General features: G+C 45.5%; 1 protein-coding gene across 2 annotated transcripts in view; it reads left to right on the top strand.

Annotated features, from left to right (window-relative positions):
- Positions 1-5,301: 5,301 nt before the first annotated feature.
- FBXW10B (F-box and WD repeat domain containing 10B) overlaps positions 5,302-14,307 on the top strand; it is a gene marked incomplete at both ends in the record, with an annotated part of 29,985 nt that continues 20,979 nt past the window's right edge. For both annotated transcript variants that reach the window (XM_080923561.1, XM_080923562.1), the window contains 5 exons: positions 5,302-5,815; positions 7,368-7,544; positions 9,669-9,869; positions 9,982-10,109; positions 11,929-12,051. In XM_080923561.1, coding sequence (XP_080779687.1) covers positions 5,302-5,815; positions 7,368-7,544; positions 9,669-9,869; positions 9,982-10,109; positions 11,929-12,051 — 1,143 coding nt within the window. The remainder of the gene's footprint in view (positions 5,816-7,367; positions 7,545-9,668; positions 9,870-9,981; positions 10,110-11,928; positions 12,052-14,307) is intronic.

Genomic DNA, 14,307 nt, shown 5'->3' on the forward strand with positions numbered 1-14,307 from the left:
GTGTGTGCGCGCGCGTGCGCGTATGCGTGCATGCACATGTATGTGATGAGGCATGTTGAATACATATAGAAGAAGGAGAATATGTTGCAGGGGTTGTTCCTTTTCTTCTACCTGGTTGGGTCTAAGAGTAGAACTCAGTCAGGCTTGTCAGCAAATGCTTTAACTCACTGAGCACTGCCAGCCCTAATTTGGCTGTATCTTAGCCCTTTGAAATCAAAATCCACTTGGTGCGATTTTCCAGGAATTCTGGGTAAACTTCCCTGGCTTGGTGGTGAATGATGAGACATTAAAAATTATGTAAACATAGCCCTATTTGAAAAGATTAACATGCGATCTTGTTGTTAATGGCCACTAAGGTTTATAAAGGGTTAAACTTTAGCTGCAACCATTTGGTGAAAGTTTTAATGGGAAAAATGTTTTTGAGAGGGGTCTTACTATGTAACGCTGGACGGTCTAGAACTTGCTATGTAGATCAGATGGGGCTTGAACTTACAGAGATCCACCTGCCTCTGGCTCGGTTTTGTGTTGCTATATCAGCACACACAAGACTGAGCAAGACGTAAAGAAGGTAGTAGGTTCAAAGTCAAGGGCTTTACATCTGCCTCTTGTCACCAAATGGTGTCCACTAGGGTGGATGGAAAGGGAAAGACCAAGAAACTACTTTTCAGCTTTAAACTTTGTTAAAGTCAGCACTAATGGATCCATGACAACGGAGTACTCATGACCCAAACACGGCCCATCAGGCCCCACCCCACCCCACGGCATTGGCCATCAAGCCTCCAGAACCCCAGAGTCCCATTCAAACCACGGCACTTCAGCTTGGTTCAGCATAGTTTGGTAGCGAATGCCTGCAAATCAAATTGATTCAAAGTGCCACTTTAATAGTCTGCACTGTGAGATTAACCTAGAAGACAACTAGTTGTGTCAAACCATTCATGTGAGGAGAGAGGGACAGGAATCAGCTATTTAAGACAATAACAGAATACTCGGCTGCATCTGGATTCACGGCTTCTAATTTAACTCTTGACCTCTTCAGTGACTGAATTCTGTAATGTGGAGGTCACTAATCTCTCTGGCTGTCTCCCAGCTCTGTGGTGGCTGGCCTCTTCTCAGAGCCTCTACCACTTTAGTCCGGAGACTGGAGAAAGGAGAGGCGTGTGGATTTCCAGCTTTAGATAGACCCCTTCTGTTTTGGTACCTACCCCACCTGTACCACTTGTGTATCTGGGTGTCAGGGCAGGTGACCCTTGCGGGGAGGCTCACTGTGTCATATGCACATGAAGTCCATACTTGGCACAGTCCACACAGCTCACAGGGAGCTAACCAGTTAGGCCACGTGGGCTTGCTTACCTTCTATTTCTAGTTTTGGTTTGTTTGGAAACTATATTCAGAAAGTCCCACTCTCTTCCAGAAACACCGGGCACCAGAGGAGAAGCATGAAAGTAAGTCATTCATAAAATCCTGAGGGTCAGTAAAACAGTGCTTGGTCGAGCAATGCTAAAATCCTTTCCCCCAATTCAACAATTTAAATAGTGATGTTGACAAACATCTAAAAAAAAGTCATGTGTATGTGCACAAATTAATCCCTCTTGTCTCACAGTAAAATGTCGTTACAGACTCCTGTGCAAAACATTTGTCTCCAGCTGGTGCTGTTACCTGGGGAGATAGTGGCAACTTTAGGAGGTTGGGGGTCTAGCTAGAAAAATAATCATGTCCTGCCCCATTGAAAGGGATAACTGTCTGTCTCAGTTACTTTTTTATTGCTGTGTTAAAACACCATGACCAATCTTACAAAAGGGCTTAATTGGGCTTACAGTTCCACACAGTTAGAGATTCAGAGATGAGTGAAGTCACAGTGGCAGGCCACTGAAGCAGCAGCTTAAACCTCACACATCAATCCACAAGCAGGAAGCAGAGAGGCACACTGGGAATGGTTCCAGTCTTTACAACCTCAAACCCCACCCCTACTGACATACTTCTTCCAATAAAGCCACACCTCCTCCAACAAGCCACACCTCCTCCAACAAAGCCACACCTCCTCCAACAAGCCACACCTCCTCCAAGCCACACCTCCTCCAACAAGGCTACACCTCCTCCAACAAGGCCACACCTCTTAATCCTTCCCAAACAGTTTCCCCAACTGAGAAACAAGTATTCAAATACATGAGCCTCTGGGTTTATTCTTATTCAAACCACCACACTATCCATGGTCCCTTCTTTCCCCTCTCTCTGACTATTGGGAGCCAGGAGGAAAATAGTTTCTCCTCAGAGTCTTTTATGATAGAGTTCTTCTTCACTGTGGCCCAGAAACAATGGAACCAGCTGACCTGCACATGAAACCCTCTGAACTCAAGAGCCACAATAGCCTTCCTCCATTAAGCAATCTCTTTCTGGTATATGGTCAAAGGAACTAAAAATATGAACAAAATCTCAAGAGTAAAACAAATAAAAATTTCTAGGTTTGGTGGTGCATCTTGATGATACTCAGGAGCCAGGGAAGGGTGAATCTCCTTAAGTTCAAGGCCAGTCTGGTCTCTATAACAAGTTATAGACCACCAAGAGTTACAGAGTGAGACTCCTTTCAAAAACATTTTTTAAACAAAACTTTCACCAAATGGTCACAGCTAAACTTTAACTTTTTATAGACCTTAGTGGCCATTAGCAACAGGATCTCACTTTAGTCTTTTCAAATAGGACTTTGTTCTCAAGATGTTTACATAAAACTGTGTGGTGGTGCCTGATCCCCAGCATCCAGGAGGTAGAGACAGATGGATCTGAGTTTGAAAACAGCTTGATTTACATAGAATTCCTTTGAGGGGGTATAGTAAGTCAGGACTGAAGACATCATATCTCAGATAGCAGGTAAGATGTACATTTTATGCTGTTTTTCTTTTAAAAGATTCCCCCCCCCCACACACACAAGTATACAAACACATACACATTGTAGTAACATTGATTGCTTAAAATTCCAATAACAATACAGCAGCTCCAATCATGGGAAGTTTTGCTTCAAGGTTTCAATTGTCCATCAACATAGTCTGAACCATTATTAATAGCTTCACAAGAAAGGTGAGCCTGTGATCTCAGCAGCTGTGAGGCAGAGGCAAAAGGAACATGTGTTGGAGGCTAGTTTGGCTTACATAGCATAGCCAGATGCTGTCTCAAGATAGTAATTTTTTTAAAGGAAAAAAGTACAGCTCATAAAATGGTAATCTTTTGAAAGAGAGGCATCATTCACATACTTGGTACATTGTTCTATGGCATGCTTGGTTGGTGTGCTGGCTGGTTTTATTTATGTCAACGTGAAACAAGCTAGAGTCATATGGGAAGAGGGAGCTTCAACTCAGAAAGTGCTCCCAGTAGGCTGGCCTGTATTGGGAGATTTTCTTGGTTGATGATTGGTGTGGGAGGGCCTAGTCCACCGTGGGCACCGCCTCTCTTAGGCAGGTAGCCCTGGGTTCTATGAGAAATCAGGATGAGCCAGGCAGTGGTGCTGCGCAGTAACAGTACTCGGGAGGCAGAGGCGGGCGGAGTTCAAGGGCAGCCTGGTTTACAGAGAGTTCACCCTGTGCTGCAGAGAAACTTTCTCAAAAATCAGAACAAAACAAAAAGGAAAAAATATTTAAAAGAAAGAAAGAAAGAAGGAAAGAAAGAAAGCAGGCTAAGCAAGTCACAAGGAGCAAACTGTTGGGGTTATTTTTTACCCCAACAAGTGCGTATAGAAAACACACAGCCCCAGTTATTATATTTATAAGCTATGTGCCCAGATTGGACAGATCTATCACTATATTAATCTGTTCCCCAGCTGTGAGACCCCCCTCTGCTTGCAGTTTCTCCGGGCCACCTGGTTCTGCTCCATATTGGCTTCCACCTCCTCTTCCTCCTTCCTCTGAGCCCTCCGGTCTCACCTTTCCCTTCCACTGTCCAATCATAAGCTCTAACCTTTATTTGACCAGTTAGAACTGGGAGAAGGTTCAGTGAGATCACCTGAGTAATCTAGTCCTTGTTGGTGGGCAGTCCTTCTTGAGGAAGCAGAATTAACATCAAAATATAAACAGCACCAGGGCAGCCCACAACAGCAAGCCAGTAAGCAGTGTTCCTCCATGGCTTCTGCATCAGTTTCTGCCTCCAGGTTCCTGCCCCAACTTCCTTTCAAGTTACACTGTGCTGTGGAAGTCTAAGCGTCATTAACCCTTTCCTCCCCAAGTTGCTTTTGGTCCTCGAGTTTTAACACACGAACTTTTCTTACTTAGCCCCAATTATCAGTGTGTGTAGGAACACACGTTATTTAGGGGTTGATATTACCTTGTGGCTTTTGCCATCTTCTGGGGTCTTAGAACGCATCTTCCAGTAAATGGAGACTCTTGCAGTGATGAAAGTGACAACGAGAGACAGTGTGTAGCGAAGGCAATGTAAGTACTGTGTGCACAGTGTCTTACTTCTCACACGTCCTGAGTGCCATGGGCACAGCTCCCCACTTTATCACCTATGAAGTAGAAACCATCCCCCCCCTCCACTTTTAGACGAGGAAACTGATGAAGATTAAACAAGTTGCTGGCGTTCACAGAGCAAGGGGCAGCTGGGCTCGGGCCCAGACTCAGAGGCCATACCCCGGACTCCATAGTCTTCACTACAAAGCTATGAGGCTTCCTGCTAGACGGGTGGGCAGCTGACTGAGCTTAGAAGTCAACTTGCAACATATCCTTGGGACAACTGAAAATTCTGCACCAGAGAGTGGTTCCCTGCAGATTTAGGGCTAGCACTGAGTAATAAATAACTTACATTTTTGTTAACACGTGTGCTTTCACTGCAGAGATAACGAGGGACTGAATATAATATGCAGGGCACTGGAACAGACTCTAACAGCCACATATGTAAGAAGATTACACCTAGGTTTGTATTTATGAATATTTAAAAGTTCTTAATAACAACTGAAAGATGCTCACTTTTGTTTTTTAAGGGCCGTGTTATATTGTACACTTGGTTAACTGCATAGCTGCTATAGAAATGAGATGACCAGCTCTTCCAGAATATACAGCAACTGTCTCTACTTTTGTGGAGCCAGGGTTAGGAGATTTACGGTAAAGCCATGTTTCTAAGGAAGTCAGTACAAAAAGCCAGACTTCTACAGGCAGTTTCTGGGTCAGATCAGTTTACCATCCATCGCAGTGGCTTACGTTTTCTCCAGATGTTCATCCCGAAGAGGCTCCAAAAAGGCTATTTCTCTGCTTACCCTGTCCCTCTGGTGTTTGGTGGTGTTGCTAACGGGCGAGGTTTAAATGAACTGGTCATCTCAGAGTCATGGAAGTCACGGAACCAAAACTCAAGCAGGCCCCCTATTTTTGTTGTGAAAAGGGAGCCAACTGGGTCCCTGTGTGCCAGAAGTGTGAAGCCTGTGTCTTAGCATGGAAGATCTTTGCCACCAAAGAGTGGTTCCGGAGGGTCAACGACATATCCCAGAGGAGATTTCTAGTCAGCATCTTGGGGCAGTTAAATAGCTTGTATTTGTTACAGTATTTCCAGAATATCCTAGAGACCACCCAGGGGAAGGACTTCATCTACAACAGGTCTCGGGTCAAACTCAGTAGGAAGGGGGGAAAGGAGGAGGAGGGCGTAAAGTCCTCCTTGAATCGGATGTTGGATAAAACGGTGGAGCAGAAGATGAAGGAAATCCTCTACTGGTTTGGCAACAGTACCCACCGAACGAAGGCAAACTATACTCTCTTGCTGCTGCAGTTGTGCGACTCAAATTTACTGCTCACTGCTGCCAATGTGATCAGAGTCCTGTTCATGAAAGAATGGAACAATATCTCAGGTGAGAGCAGGTGGCCCCAGAGACCAGACAGGCGCTTGGAACAGGGCACAGGTTCAGACAGGTTTGGAAGGGCAGAGGCTGCCCAGAGTGCTGGTATGGGACTGTGAACTTTATCCTGACATCCCATCATTTGCCAAAGGAGGAGCTGCTGAGTGGGGCTTTATTCTATAGAACTGTCCATTGAGAAAAGCGGAAGGAAGGTCAGACCTTTCACCCTGGGCACTGAACACACACATTCCTGCCCACCTTGGGCCCAGACCACTGCAAACTGGTGTCATTTCTTTCTTGCACTAGGGTTTGACCCGGCATAGGAGGGATGTGACGGGGAAGTCGTGTTTTGTTTCTCAACTGCCATGGGCAGAAACCAGGCCAAACAACAGAACTTAGAGCTATAAAAAGTGTCACCTGACCCATGCTGCTTGCTTCAGCGTGAAACCGAATCTCAGTAAGATGCTTGGGAGGCTGGACGTGGCTAAACGTCCAAAATTGCCCAGGGTACTAGTTTATAAGCGTAGTATGCACCTGAGTCTCCAATAAGATTTGATTTAAACAACAACAACAACACCCCCCAGACTGTAGGCCTCTGCCAAAGCCTGGCCTAGCAAGCTGGTCTGAGACTGTGTCAATCTGTCTGTCTGTTTCTGGCAATACAGACATTGCTGGACCAGCTGGAACCTTCTTGGTCCTGGGTATTGACAGAAAAGTCTTGAAAGTGTTTGACTGGCTAGTTCTCAGCAACAAGAGGAAGCAGAGGGGAGGCTGGAGACCTGCCATTAGGAGAGGTCAGGGGTCAGAGAGGAGGTTTAGCCGGTGGTGGGTAAAGAGTGGGAGGGGTGGCCCCCTAGGGGAGTTTTCAAGATTGAGCTCTCAAAGGTGGTTAATTCCTGGTCCCAAAGGATATCTGAGTTGTGGTTAAACTTGTAGTCTTCCAACCCTGGGATTACAGGCATGCACCACCATGCATGCCTTTTAAAGAAATGCCAAAGCTAGGTGATCTAGGGTGCAATTATATCCTTACACAAGAAGAGATTAGTTCCTTTGGCTTTCTGAGATCTTTGCTTGGAAACTCAGAGAACTTGAATCAAAACAGCGAGCCTCTGCTTTCTCTTGCTTACATGCTTGTCTCTATAACTGTCTATGTGTGTGTGTTGGGAGGGCGTGTTGATTCCAGGCCCACAGTGTTCATAGATGCTCATGTTCTTTTTAATATTAAAATGGTCTTATATTTGCACAGAATGTATGTAACCCTTCTGGGAGTGTTAAAGTGCGTCTGGTTGATTTATAAACCAACCACAGACCCAGCGCTACGGCAGCTGCTATGCTGTACTGTTCAGAGACTAGTAACAAGAACTCCTGCATGGCTGCTGTAGATGCAGGGGTTTTTATTTTATTTTATTTTATTTTTGTTATCAGTTCATGGTTGATGGATCTGAGACATTCAGGGAACTGTCTGTATTCAGACAGAATGAGGAAAGATAAGACCCTTTCTCTCTACCTCATTTCCCTCCCCACACTTAATTCAGGAGAAACTTATCTAGTCTTTGTCCCTCAGGCCTCCGTGAAGAATCCCCCAATGTGGTGTTCTTCCCTGAGAAAAACTACAGCGCTACAAATGACACCTCATATATCTCTTGGACAGCTAGACCTAAACCTGTGTCATTCCCAATGTCCAGACATGCAGGGAGTAAACTCAGGACTGAACATGCAGGCAGAGAGACAACTGCTACCGGTAAGTCAGGCTCTGTGAAGACACCTGACACAGCACTGGGGGACCTGGGTGGCTCACCCTTCGGTTTTTTTGTTTTTTTGTTTTTAAAGCAAAAACTTTTGTTGGGTCTTTTGTGACTTTGATGACATCCTACATCAATAGTTTGACTTAAGTTTTCTTTTCTTGTGGATGGTTATGGGGTACTAAAAGCATTTTGTTGGTGCTTTTTTGAGTCAGTCTTAGTATGCATCCCAGCTGGCCTTGAACTCACGATGCTCTTAGACTTGCCCTCCTATCACAATCATAGGCACGGGCTACTGTGTCATTATTTTTACCTGTGAGAACCCGGCCTTGTATGAAGTAAAGAGCTTCTCTAGATGAACTTGGAAACTCAGTGGAGCTGAAGGCACTGGCAAGGCCAGAGAAGCCAGAGACATCAAATGTTAGAAACTAGCCTTCATTTAACGTTAGGCGTTGGGCTCTTGGGATCTCTTTTTCTTTCCTCATTTAATCCTCACATCTGGTAAGAGGAAAGGATAAATGCTTGTCAGTATTACCACTAATGTTCTTACTTTCACCTCCATGGTGTCTCTGAGATACTCCTAGAAATAGAGATCAAAAGGAACGTTTTAGAGCTTCCATGATCCCCCTCCCCCCATCCTAGGCCAGCCTGCCATCTGTCTCCTGAGCTCTGGCTCGGTACATGGTGCCCTCTAGAGTCCATCCCAGTTACTGCTTTTTGAATCACTGAATCCAGTTTTCTGAGGAAAGTAATGTAGTGAGTGAATGAGAGAGAGAGAGAGAGAGAGAGAGAGAGAGAGAGAGAGAGAGAGAGAGAGAGAGAGAGAGAGAGAGAGAGAGAGAGAGAGAGAGAGAGAGAGAGAGAGAGAGAGAGAGAGAGAGAGAGTGAGAGAGAGAGAGAGAGAGAGAGAGAGAGAGAGAGAGAGAGAGAGAGAGAGGAAGGACATGACCACTCCTAAGTATGCAGGAGGAGGAAGTTTACTGTTGATATAAGGGAGAGCGGAGCCAGGCAGGGACATCTAGGAGAGTTCAGAGTGAGTGAGACCCTGTGATGGAGGAGTGGAAAGAGGAGAGAAGAGACAACCGGGGAGGTTTGGGCCAAGACACTGGCATAGCCAAAATGGCTGAGTTATAGGGGCTACAGGAGCTGGAAGGAGGGAAGCTTAGCTCAATACCTGGGCTGGAGAGTTCAGGGTAGGGGACAAGATATGACAGCAAGGAGGACCCTGTAACAGGTAAACTGAGGGATGTGGGAGAAGCTGGTGGCCAGTGTCTGCTTTGATAATTAATGGATACCCCAGGGAGCCCTTTGTCTCAGGTTTGAGACCTACCAGTGAGGAATGTGAGTCCAGACCTGAAGACCTTCCCAAGCTGGTCATTGAAGCCAGCTACATGTGGTCATTCATGCGGACATTGGAACAAGTTAGCCTGGAATTTTCTATTTTATCTATTTTCTATTTTTGCTAGAGCATTGTGTGTGTGTGTGTGTGTGTGTGTGTGTGTGTGTGTGTGTGTGTTTAGATACTGGGTAGGTGCATGTGGAGGCCAGAGGTGGACTTCCATTTTTCTTTTTTCTTTCTATTATTTTCTTTTTTTCTTGAGGCAGGGTCCCTTACTGAGCTGGGAGCTCACTGAGTGCTAGACTGTGAGCCCCAGGGAGCCTTCTGATTCTGCCTCCCCAGCACTGGGATTCCAGATGTGTATCGCTGCTCCTGGCCTTTAAATTGGTGCTTGGGATTCATAGCCACGTCTCTATGTCTGTACAGTAAGCACGTCATGGGCTGAGGTCTCTCCCCGGTCCTCACTGGTGCGATTTATAGGACATTCGGGAGAAGATGCCATTTCAGCCTTTGCAGCTATAAACATCCTGAGCTGCGAAACACCTGTGTGTTTGAATCAGGAAGTTACACTTCAGGAGGGAGAGAGATGGATTAGAATAGGGAGTGGCCTAGGGGGTAGGTGTGGAGATTTATCTGGGGACAAGTGTTGCAGTGGATTTGTTCCAGGACTAGTTACTACAGACTTGACTATGTATATATGTATATATGTATGTATGTATATATGTATATATGTGTGTATATATATATGTATATATATACACACCTTTCTCTGGCTTTGCTCTAGAGGCAAAAGGGAAGAGTTCGGTCCAGTGTATCTCTGAGATAAATAAAGAGATTTCTGGAAAAGCGAGCACGGCCAAGCTGGGAGATGATTCATGCAACCTGCTGCTGAGTCTGGATCAGGTCCAACTCTTGTCTTCTGGGTCCAGCAAATATCGGGACTTTATAAGTGACCTGCCTCTTCACATCTCCAAGTACATTCTAAGTATGCTGGGGAGATGAGGGAATTTCTCAGAGACTTCCCATCAGGACCTGGCTCAGGAGGGTGTGGGGTGGGGGAGAGCCTTCTAGGTTCATCTTCTTTCTGTTTCAACCAGGACTGCTGGATAAGAACAGTCTGAACAGGTGTGTCTTTGTCAGCCAGCACTGGGCCACTCTGGCCCAGCAGGTCAAGATGGACCAGTCTATGCAATCCTTCATTCAGAACCAGATTACTCTCCTGCAGGTACTTTGGGTCTGAAAGTGGGGTGTGCCTGGGACCAGCTTTGTTTTCATACTAAGATGGAACCTTTGTGTTTCCCTGGGTAGACTCCAAAAATGGCTTCCTACCTGTATTTGCAACCACTCCCCGGTGCTCTGGCCTCCCCGTGGGACCTTGTGGGTCCTTATCTGCCCTTCTATTATCATTGTACCTAGCCGGGACAAGTGTAGAAACCTTCCGGGTAGCCCAGTGGGATGGTTCTGTGGGTGCAGGTGGCTGCTACAAAGCCTGAGGACCTGGACTTCAGCTGCTGACCACAGGATGAAAGAACTAATGTCCACAGGTTGTCCTCTAACCACATATGTGCTGTGGACCAGATGTCTTCCCCCAACACACACAAAACAGACAAACAATCAAAAAAGCAAATATACAGAAAAAATTCTTTTTAAACAGAAATCTCTCAGGAACACAGGGTTTCCTAACTCTCAGAGCGCTGGGGCTCCAGCTCGGCGACATAGTATTTGTCTAGCAAGTGCAAGACTCTAGGAAGTTTAGGTTGTGCAATGGTCAACTGTCGTTAACTAATGAATGCATCGCCTCGCACAGTAGAGAGCTCACATTACTTTGTGCCTTAAAGACTATAACTTATTGTCCTCATCTATTGGAATTTACCATAAAGTAGCTCTCTTGAATGGCTGTCTCTTGAACTGTAAGATCCCAAGACAACCCAAACGTAGAGAGGCAGAAAATTCTCTTTCATCACGAAGAATTATAGGGGCTATGAAGATCCCAAAGCTACAGATGACCTTTTAAATCTGCTTTGAGCCATTCATATTATTTACGAGGCCCAAATGCACTGGATTTAGTTTAACTGGAAGTTTATGCCAACACAAAGCATCTCTAGCATTTCTACCTTTGTTTCTTTCCTGAGACCTAACCATGTCGGCCAGGTGGGCACTGGAAGGTGGGTCCCTGGCAGGAGCTGCTTCCTCCTTCCAGACATTTATCAGCCTTCGTGATTTGTTCACTCAGTGGTGGAACTGAGCAGGCCTGGGCTTCAGGGCTTCACCATCTCCACATTTCATCAAGAACTAGTTTCCCCTCTTTCTCTGGGAGGGTAGAAACGGAGAGGAGTTATTTCTTTTGTGTGTGTGTCTGTGCATGTGTGTCTCTGAGTGTGTGTTTGTGTGTGTGTTTTAAATCTATATTTAAGGCTGGGGATGTATCTCAATAGAAGAGTGTTTGGTTCAATCCCCACACCACAAAATAGTTTTTTTTCTTGAGATGGAAGAGACCACTGTTATGTATTTACCATGCAGAATACTATGGTTTGAAGTATAGGTACATTACGGAATGGTTAAATGTCACTAATGAATGCATCTCTCACACCACAGAGAGAGCACTTAGCTTTGCATTTAAAAGTATAATCCATTATTATTAGTTACTGTGGACTTACCATGCAATAGATCTCTTGAACCTCCTCCTGTCTAACTCTATGTGTCCTTTGACCATAACCTCTGCCCCTTCTTGTAGTCACTATTCTTTCTACTTTTTATGACATCAACTTTGTCAGATTCCCTACAAGTGAGATTACATACTTGTCTCTATGTTCCTGACTTATTTCAATTAACATAATGTCCTCTACTTCCATACACACTGTTGCAAATACTAGTATTTTTTTTATTTTAATGCTTTTTGTATTTCATTGTGTGCACGTGTGTGTGAATACATCTTTAATGGGTACTTATTTTAGTTTATAGTTTAGCTATCGTGGATAGTGTGATAATACAGAAAAGAGTGCAGATGTCCGAGTGTAGTCTTTCTTTCTCTCTGAACCACACAGGGGTCCTACACAAGGGGAATCGATCCCAACTATGCCAACAAAGTCTCAATCCCAGTTCCCAAAACAGCAGATGACGGGAAGCGTTCACGGTCAAAAAATCAGAAGTGGAAACTGAGAACCAAGGTGGGTCTAGTGTTGTCTGAGGTAAGTGTCTGAAGGCGTCATGTTCCCATTGGCCACTGAAGGCTGACACCCGCAAACAAGCACACAGGCTCTCGGAAGGCACTACTTTCTGAGAAGGCCAAAGTTCATCTGTGTTGCTACCCACATATAAGTCACTCCTTCTACAGAAGCCCTGGTGCCATCATCTGCTGAATGAGCGGGATTCACTGAGCTGTCCTCTCAGTGGTCTGTGTCAATGGCGGTAAGTCATCTGGGGAGAATGCACGGGCCGGGAGCAGTGCCAGCCATGCCTCCGATTCCCCTGAGTCCTAGGAGTCTACCCATCTCAAGGCCTCTGGAGTCTGCTGCTTTGGAAAGAGAAGGGCAGGGAGAGAGGGCTAAGGCTTGTCTAGAATGCCAGATTTCTACCTCACTACCAGGTCCATTCTGCTGCTTGATGGAGGGGAGAATCAGTCACCCATCACCCCCCCCCCTTGACAGCACTTAAAGCAATAATACAAAGAACAAAGGAAAGGAATTTGGAGCATCGAGCATTTACTACCTAGGCATTGCGGTTACCCCTAAGACCATTCCATGTCTGCCCCTTCCTCTCTGTTGAAGTTCCATTTATTCTAAAGTCTACTCAGTTGGCACCAAAAGGATACTCAATGAGGGGTGGTTTGGCTTGAGTTCTCATAGGGAACCTGTGGAATATAATTATGCCTGTGAAGGATGTGAAGGATGGAGGGCCTGCTGCCCTCCCAAAGGCCCGGTAGCTATGCAGCTCCAGCTAATCTTGTGGCCAAGGACTATGGAATCTGACCTCCCAGACAGTTTGAATTTTTGGAAGTAAACATCTGCATTAGGCAAAATTCCTTGCGTTTCCAGGTGGGGTAGCACACACCTGAAATCTAAGCTGAGGCAGGAGGATTGCCTAGATTACATAGTGAGCTCAAGGCCAGCTTGAGCTGGCTCAGACACAAACAAAAGAAACTTCTTGCTTTAAAAAAAGGGCTTTGGTTCCCCCCTCCCCACAAAATAATGTAAACTAAGATATTTGTCAATCTTATTTACCTGCAAGTTTTCGTATCTGAATTTGTTCATCTACCCATTTTATCAGTAAAGAAACTGAGGCTAAGAAAGCTCAAGGGCTTCCATGCAGTTTAGTGAAAGAGGCACATTTTAAGCACATGCACACGCATGTACATACGTGTGCTCGAGAGTGCACACACACGGAGCTTTTCTAAGTATATTTTTCTTCTATGCATAACAAGCTACATGGGCAATGGAATTAAGGCAGGTTTGCAGATTAAAGATTTGTGATTAAATGTTAAGAAGAGTGAACCAAGGGATGAAGGTATCTGAAGAAAACTCCAGGACATGGAGGGGAAGGTTAGGGTTCAAAGAGGCTCAACAAAGGATGTTCCCGGGCTTGTCTGATACAAACACGATGTTGTAGGCTGCTCTTGTGACAGTTTCTTTTCTTCCTACCAGTCTAATGTGACTCTTTCCAGCCTTCATGGGGGCTGGGGAGAGGAAGTATTTGGTTCAGTCATCTACACCAGAAATGCTCATGTCTGACAGGCTGGAGCCATTCAGAAATTGAGTGGTGAATGGTTGGAGGGAAGGAAGGAGGAAAGGGAGGAAGAAAGGAGGAAAGAGGGGAAGGAAGGAGGAAAGGGGGAAAGGAAGGAGGAAAGGGTGGGGGGGAAGAAAGATAAGAAACAAAGAGATCACCCCGTTGAGATTTGATAAAACTCATGTCCCCTTCTTGAGTTGTCTTGGATATGTCACCTGTAAAGTGAAGAGAGCTATGTGTGGGCACTTTGTAAGTCAGCCCCAAGGACAGTGAGGGTCAAGCGTATCTGAGCACTGGGTGCGGCACAGTGCGGTCTGTACTATCAGGTGCCTGGACTATAAATACGAAATCCTGGTTTTGTGGGCTGGTTGGTCAAAGGCAGCTGAGATTTGGTATATGAACATGCCCATGTAAACTAGCCCATGTGAGCTTGCCCACGTGAACTCATTTTCAGGAGAGTTGTGCTCCAAGCAATACTTAGAATTCAGCTGCGAAAGTGCGTAGAACCAAACTGTAGAGAATTCGGAGTTCAAACATGAGTTAGTGCCTTCATCTTAGTGTTTCTTAGCGCACAGGTAACTTAAGTGTCTGTCCCCAACAATCCTGAACAGCAACTACATCCTTGAAGGGAAGAGACTGGGGATGGGGGCAGTGTATCTACACTCTGGGTAAAGTCCGTGACGACTCTGACTCCATTT

This window comes from Micromys minutus, assembly GCF_963924665.1.
Source record: "Micromys minutus genome assembly, chromosome: 10".
NCBI classification, from domain to species: Eukaryota; Metazoa; Chordata; class Mammalia; order Rodentia; family Muridae; genus Micromys; species Micromys minutus.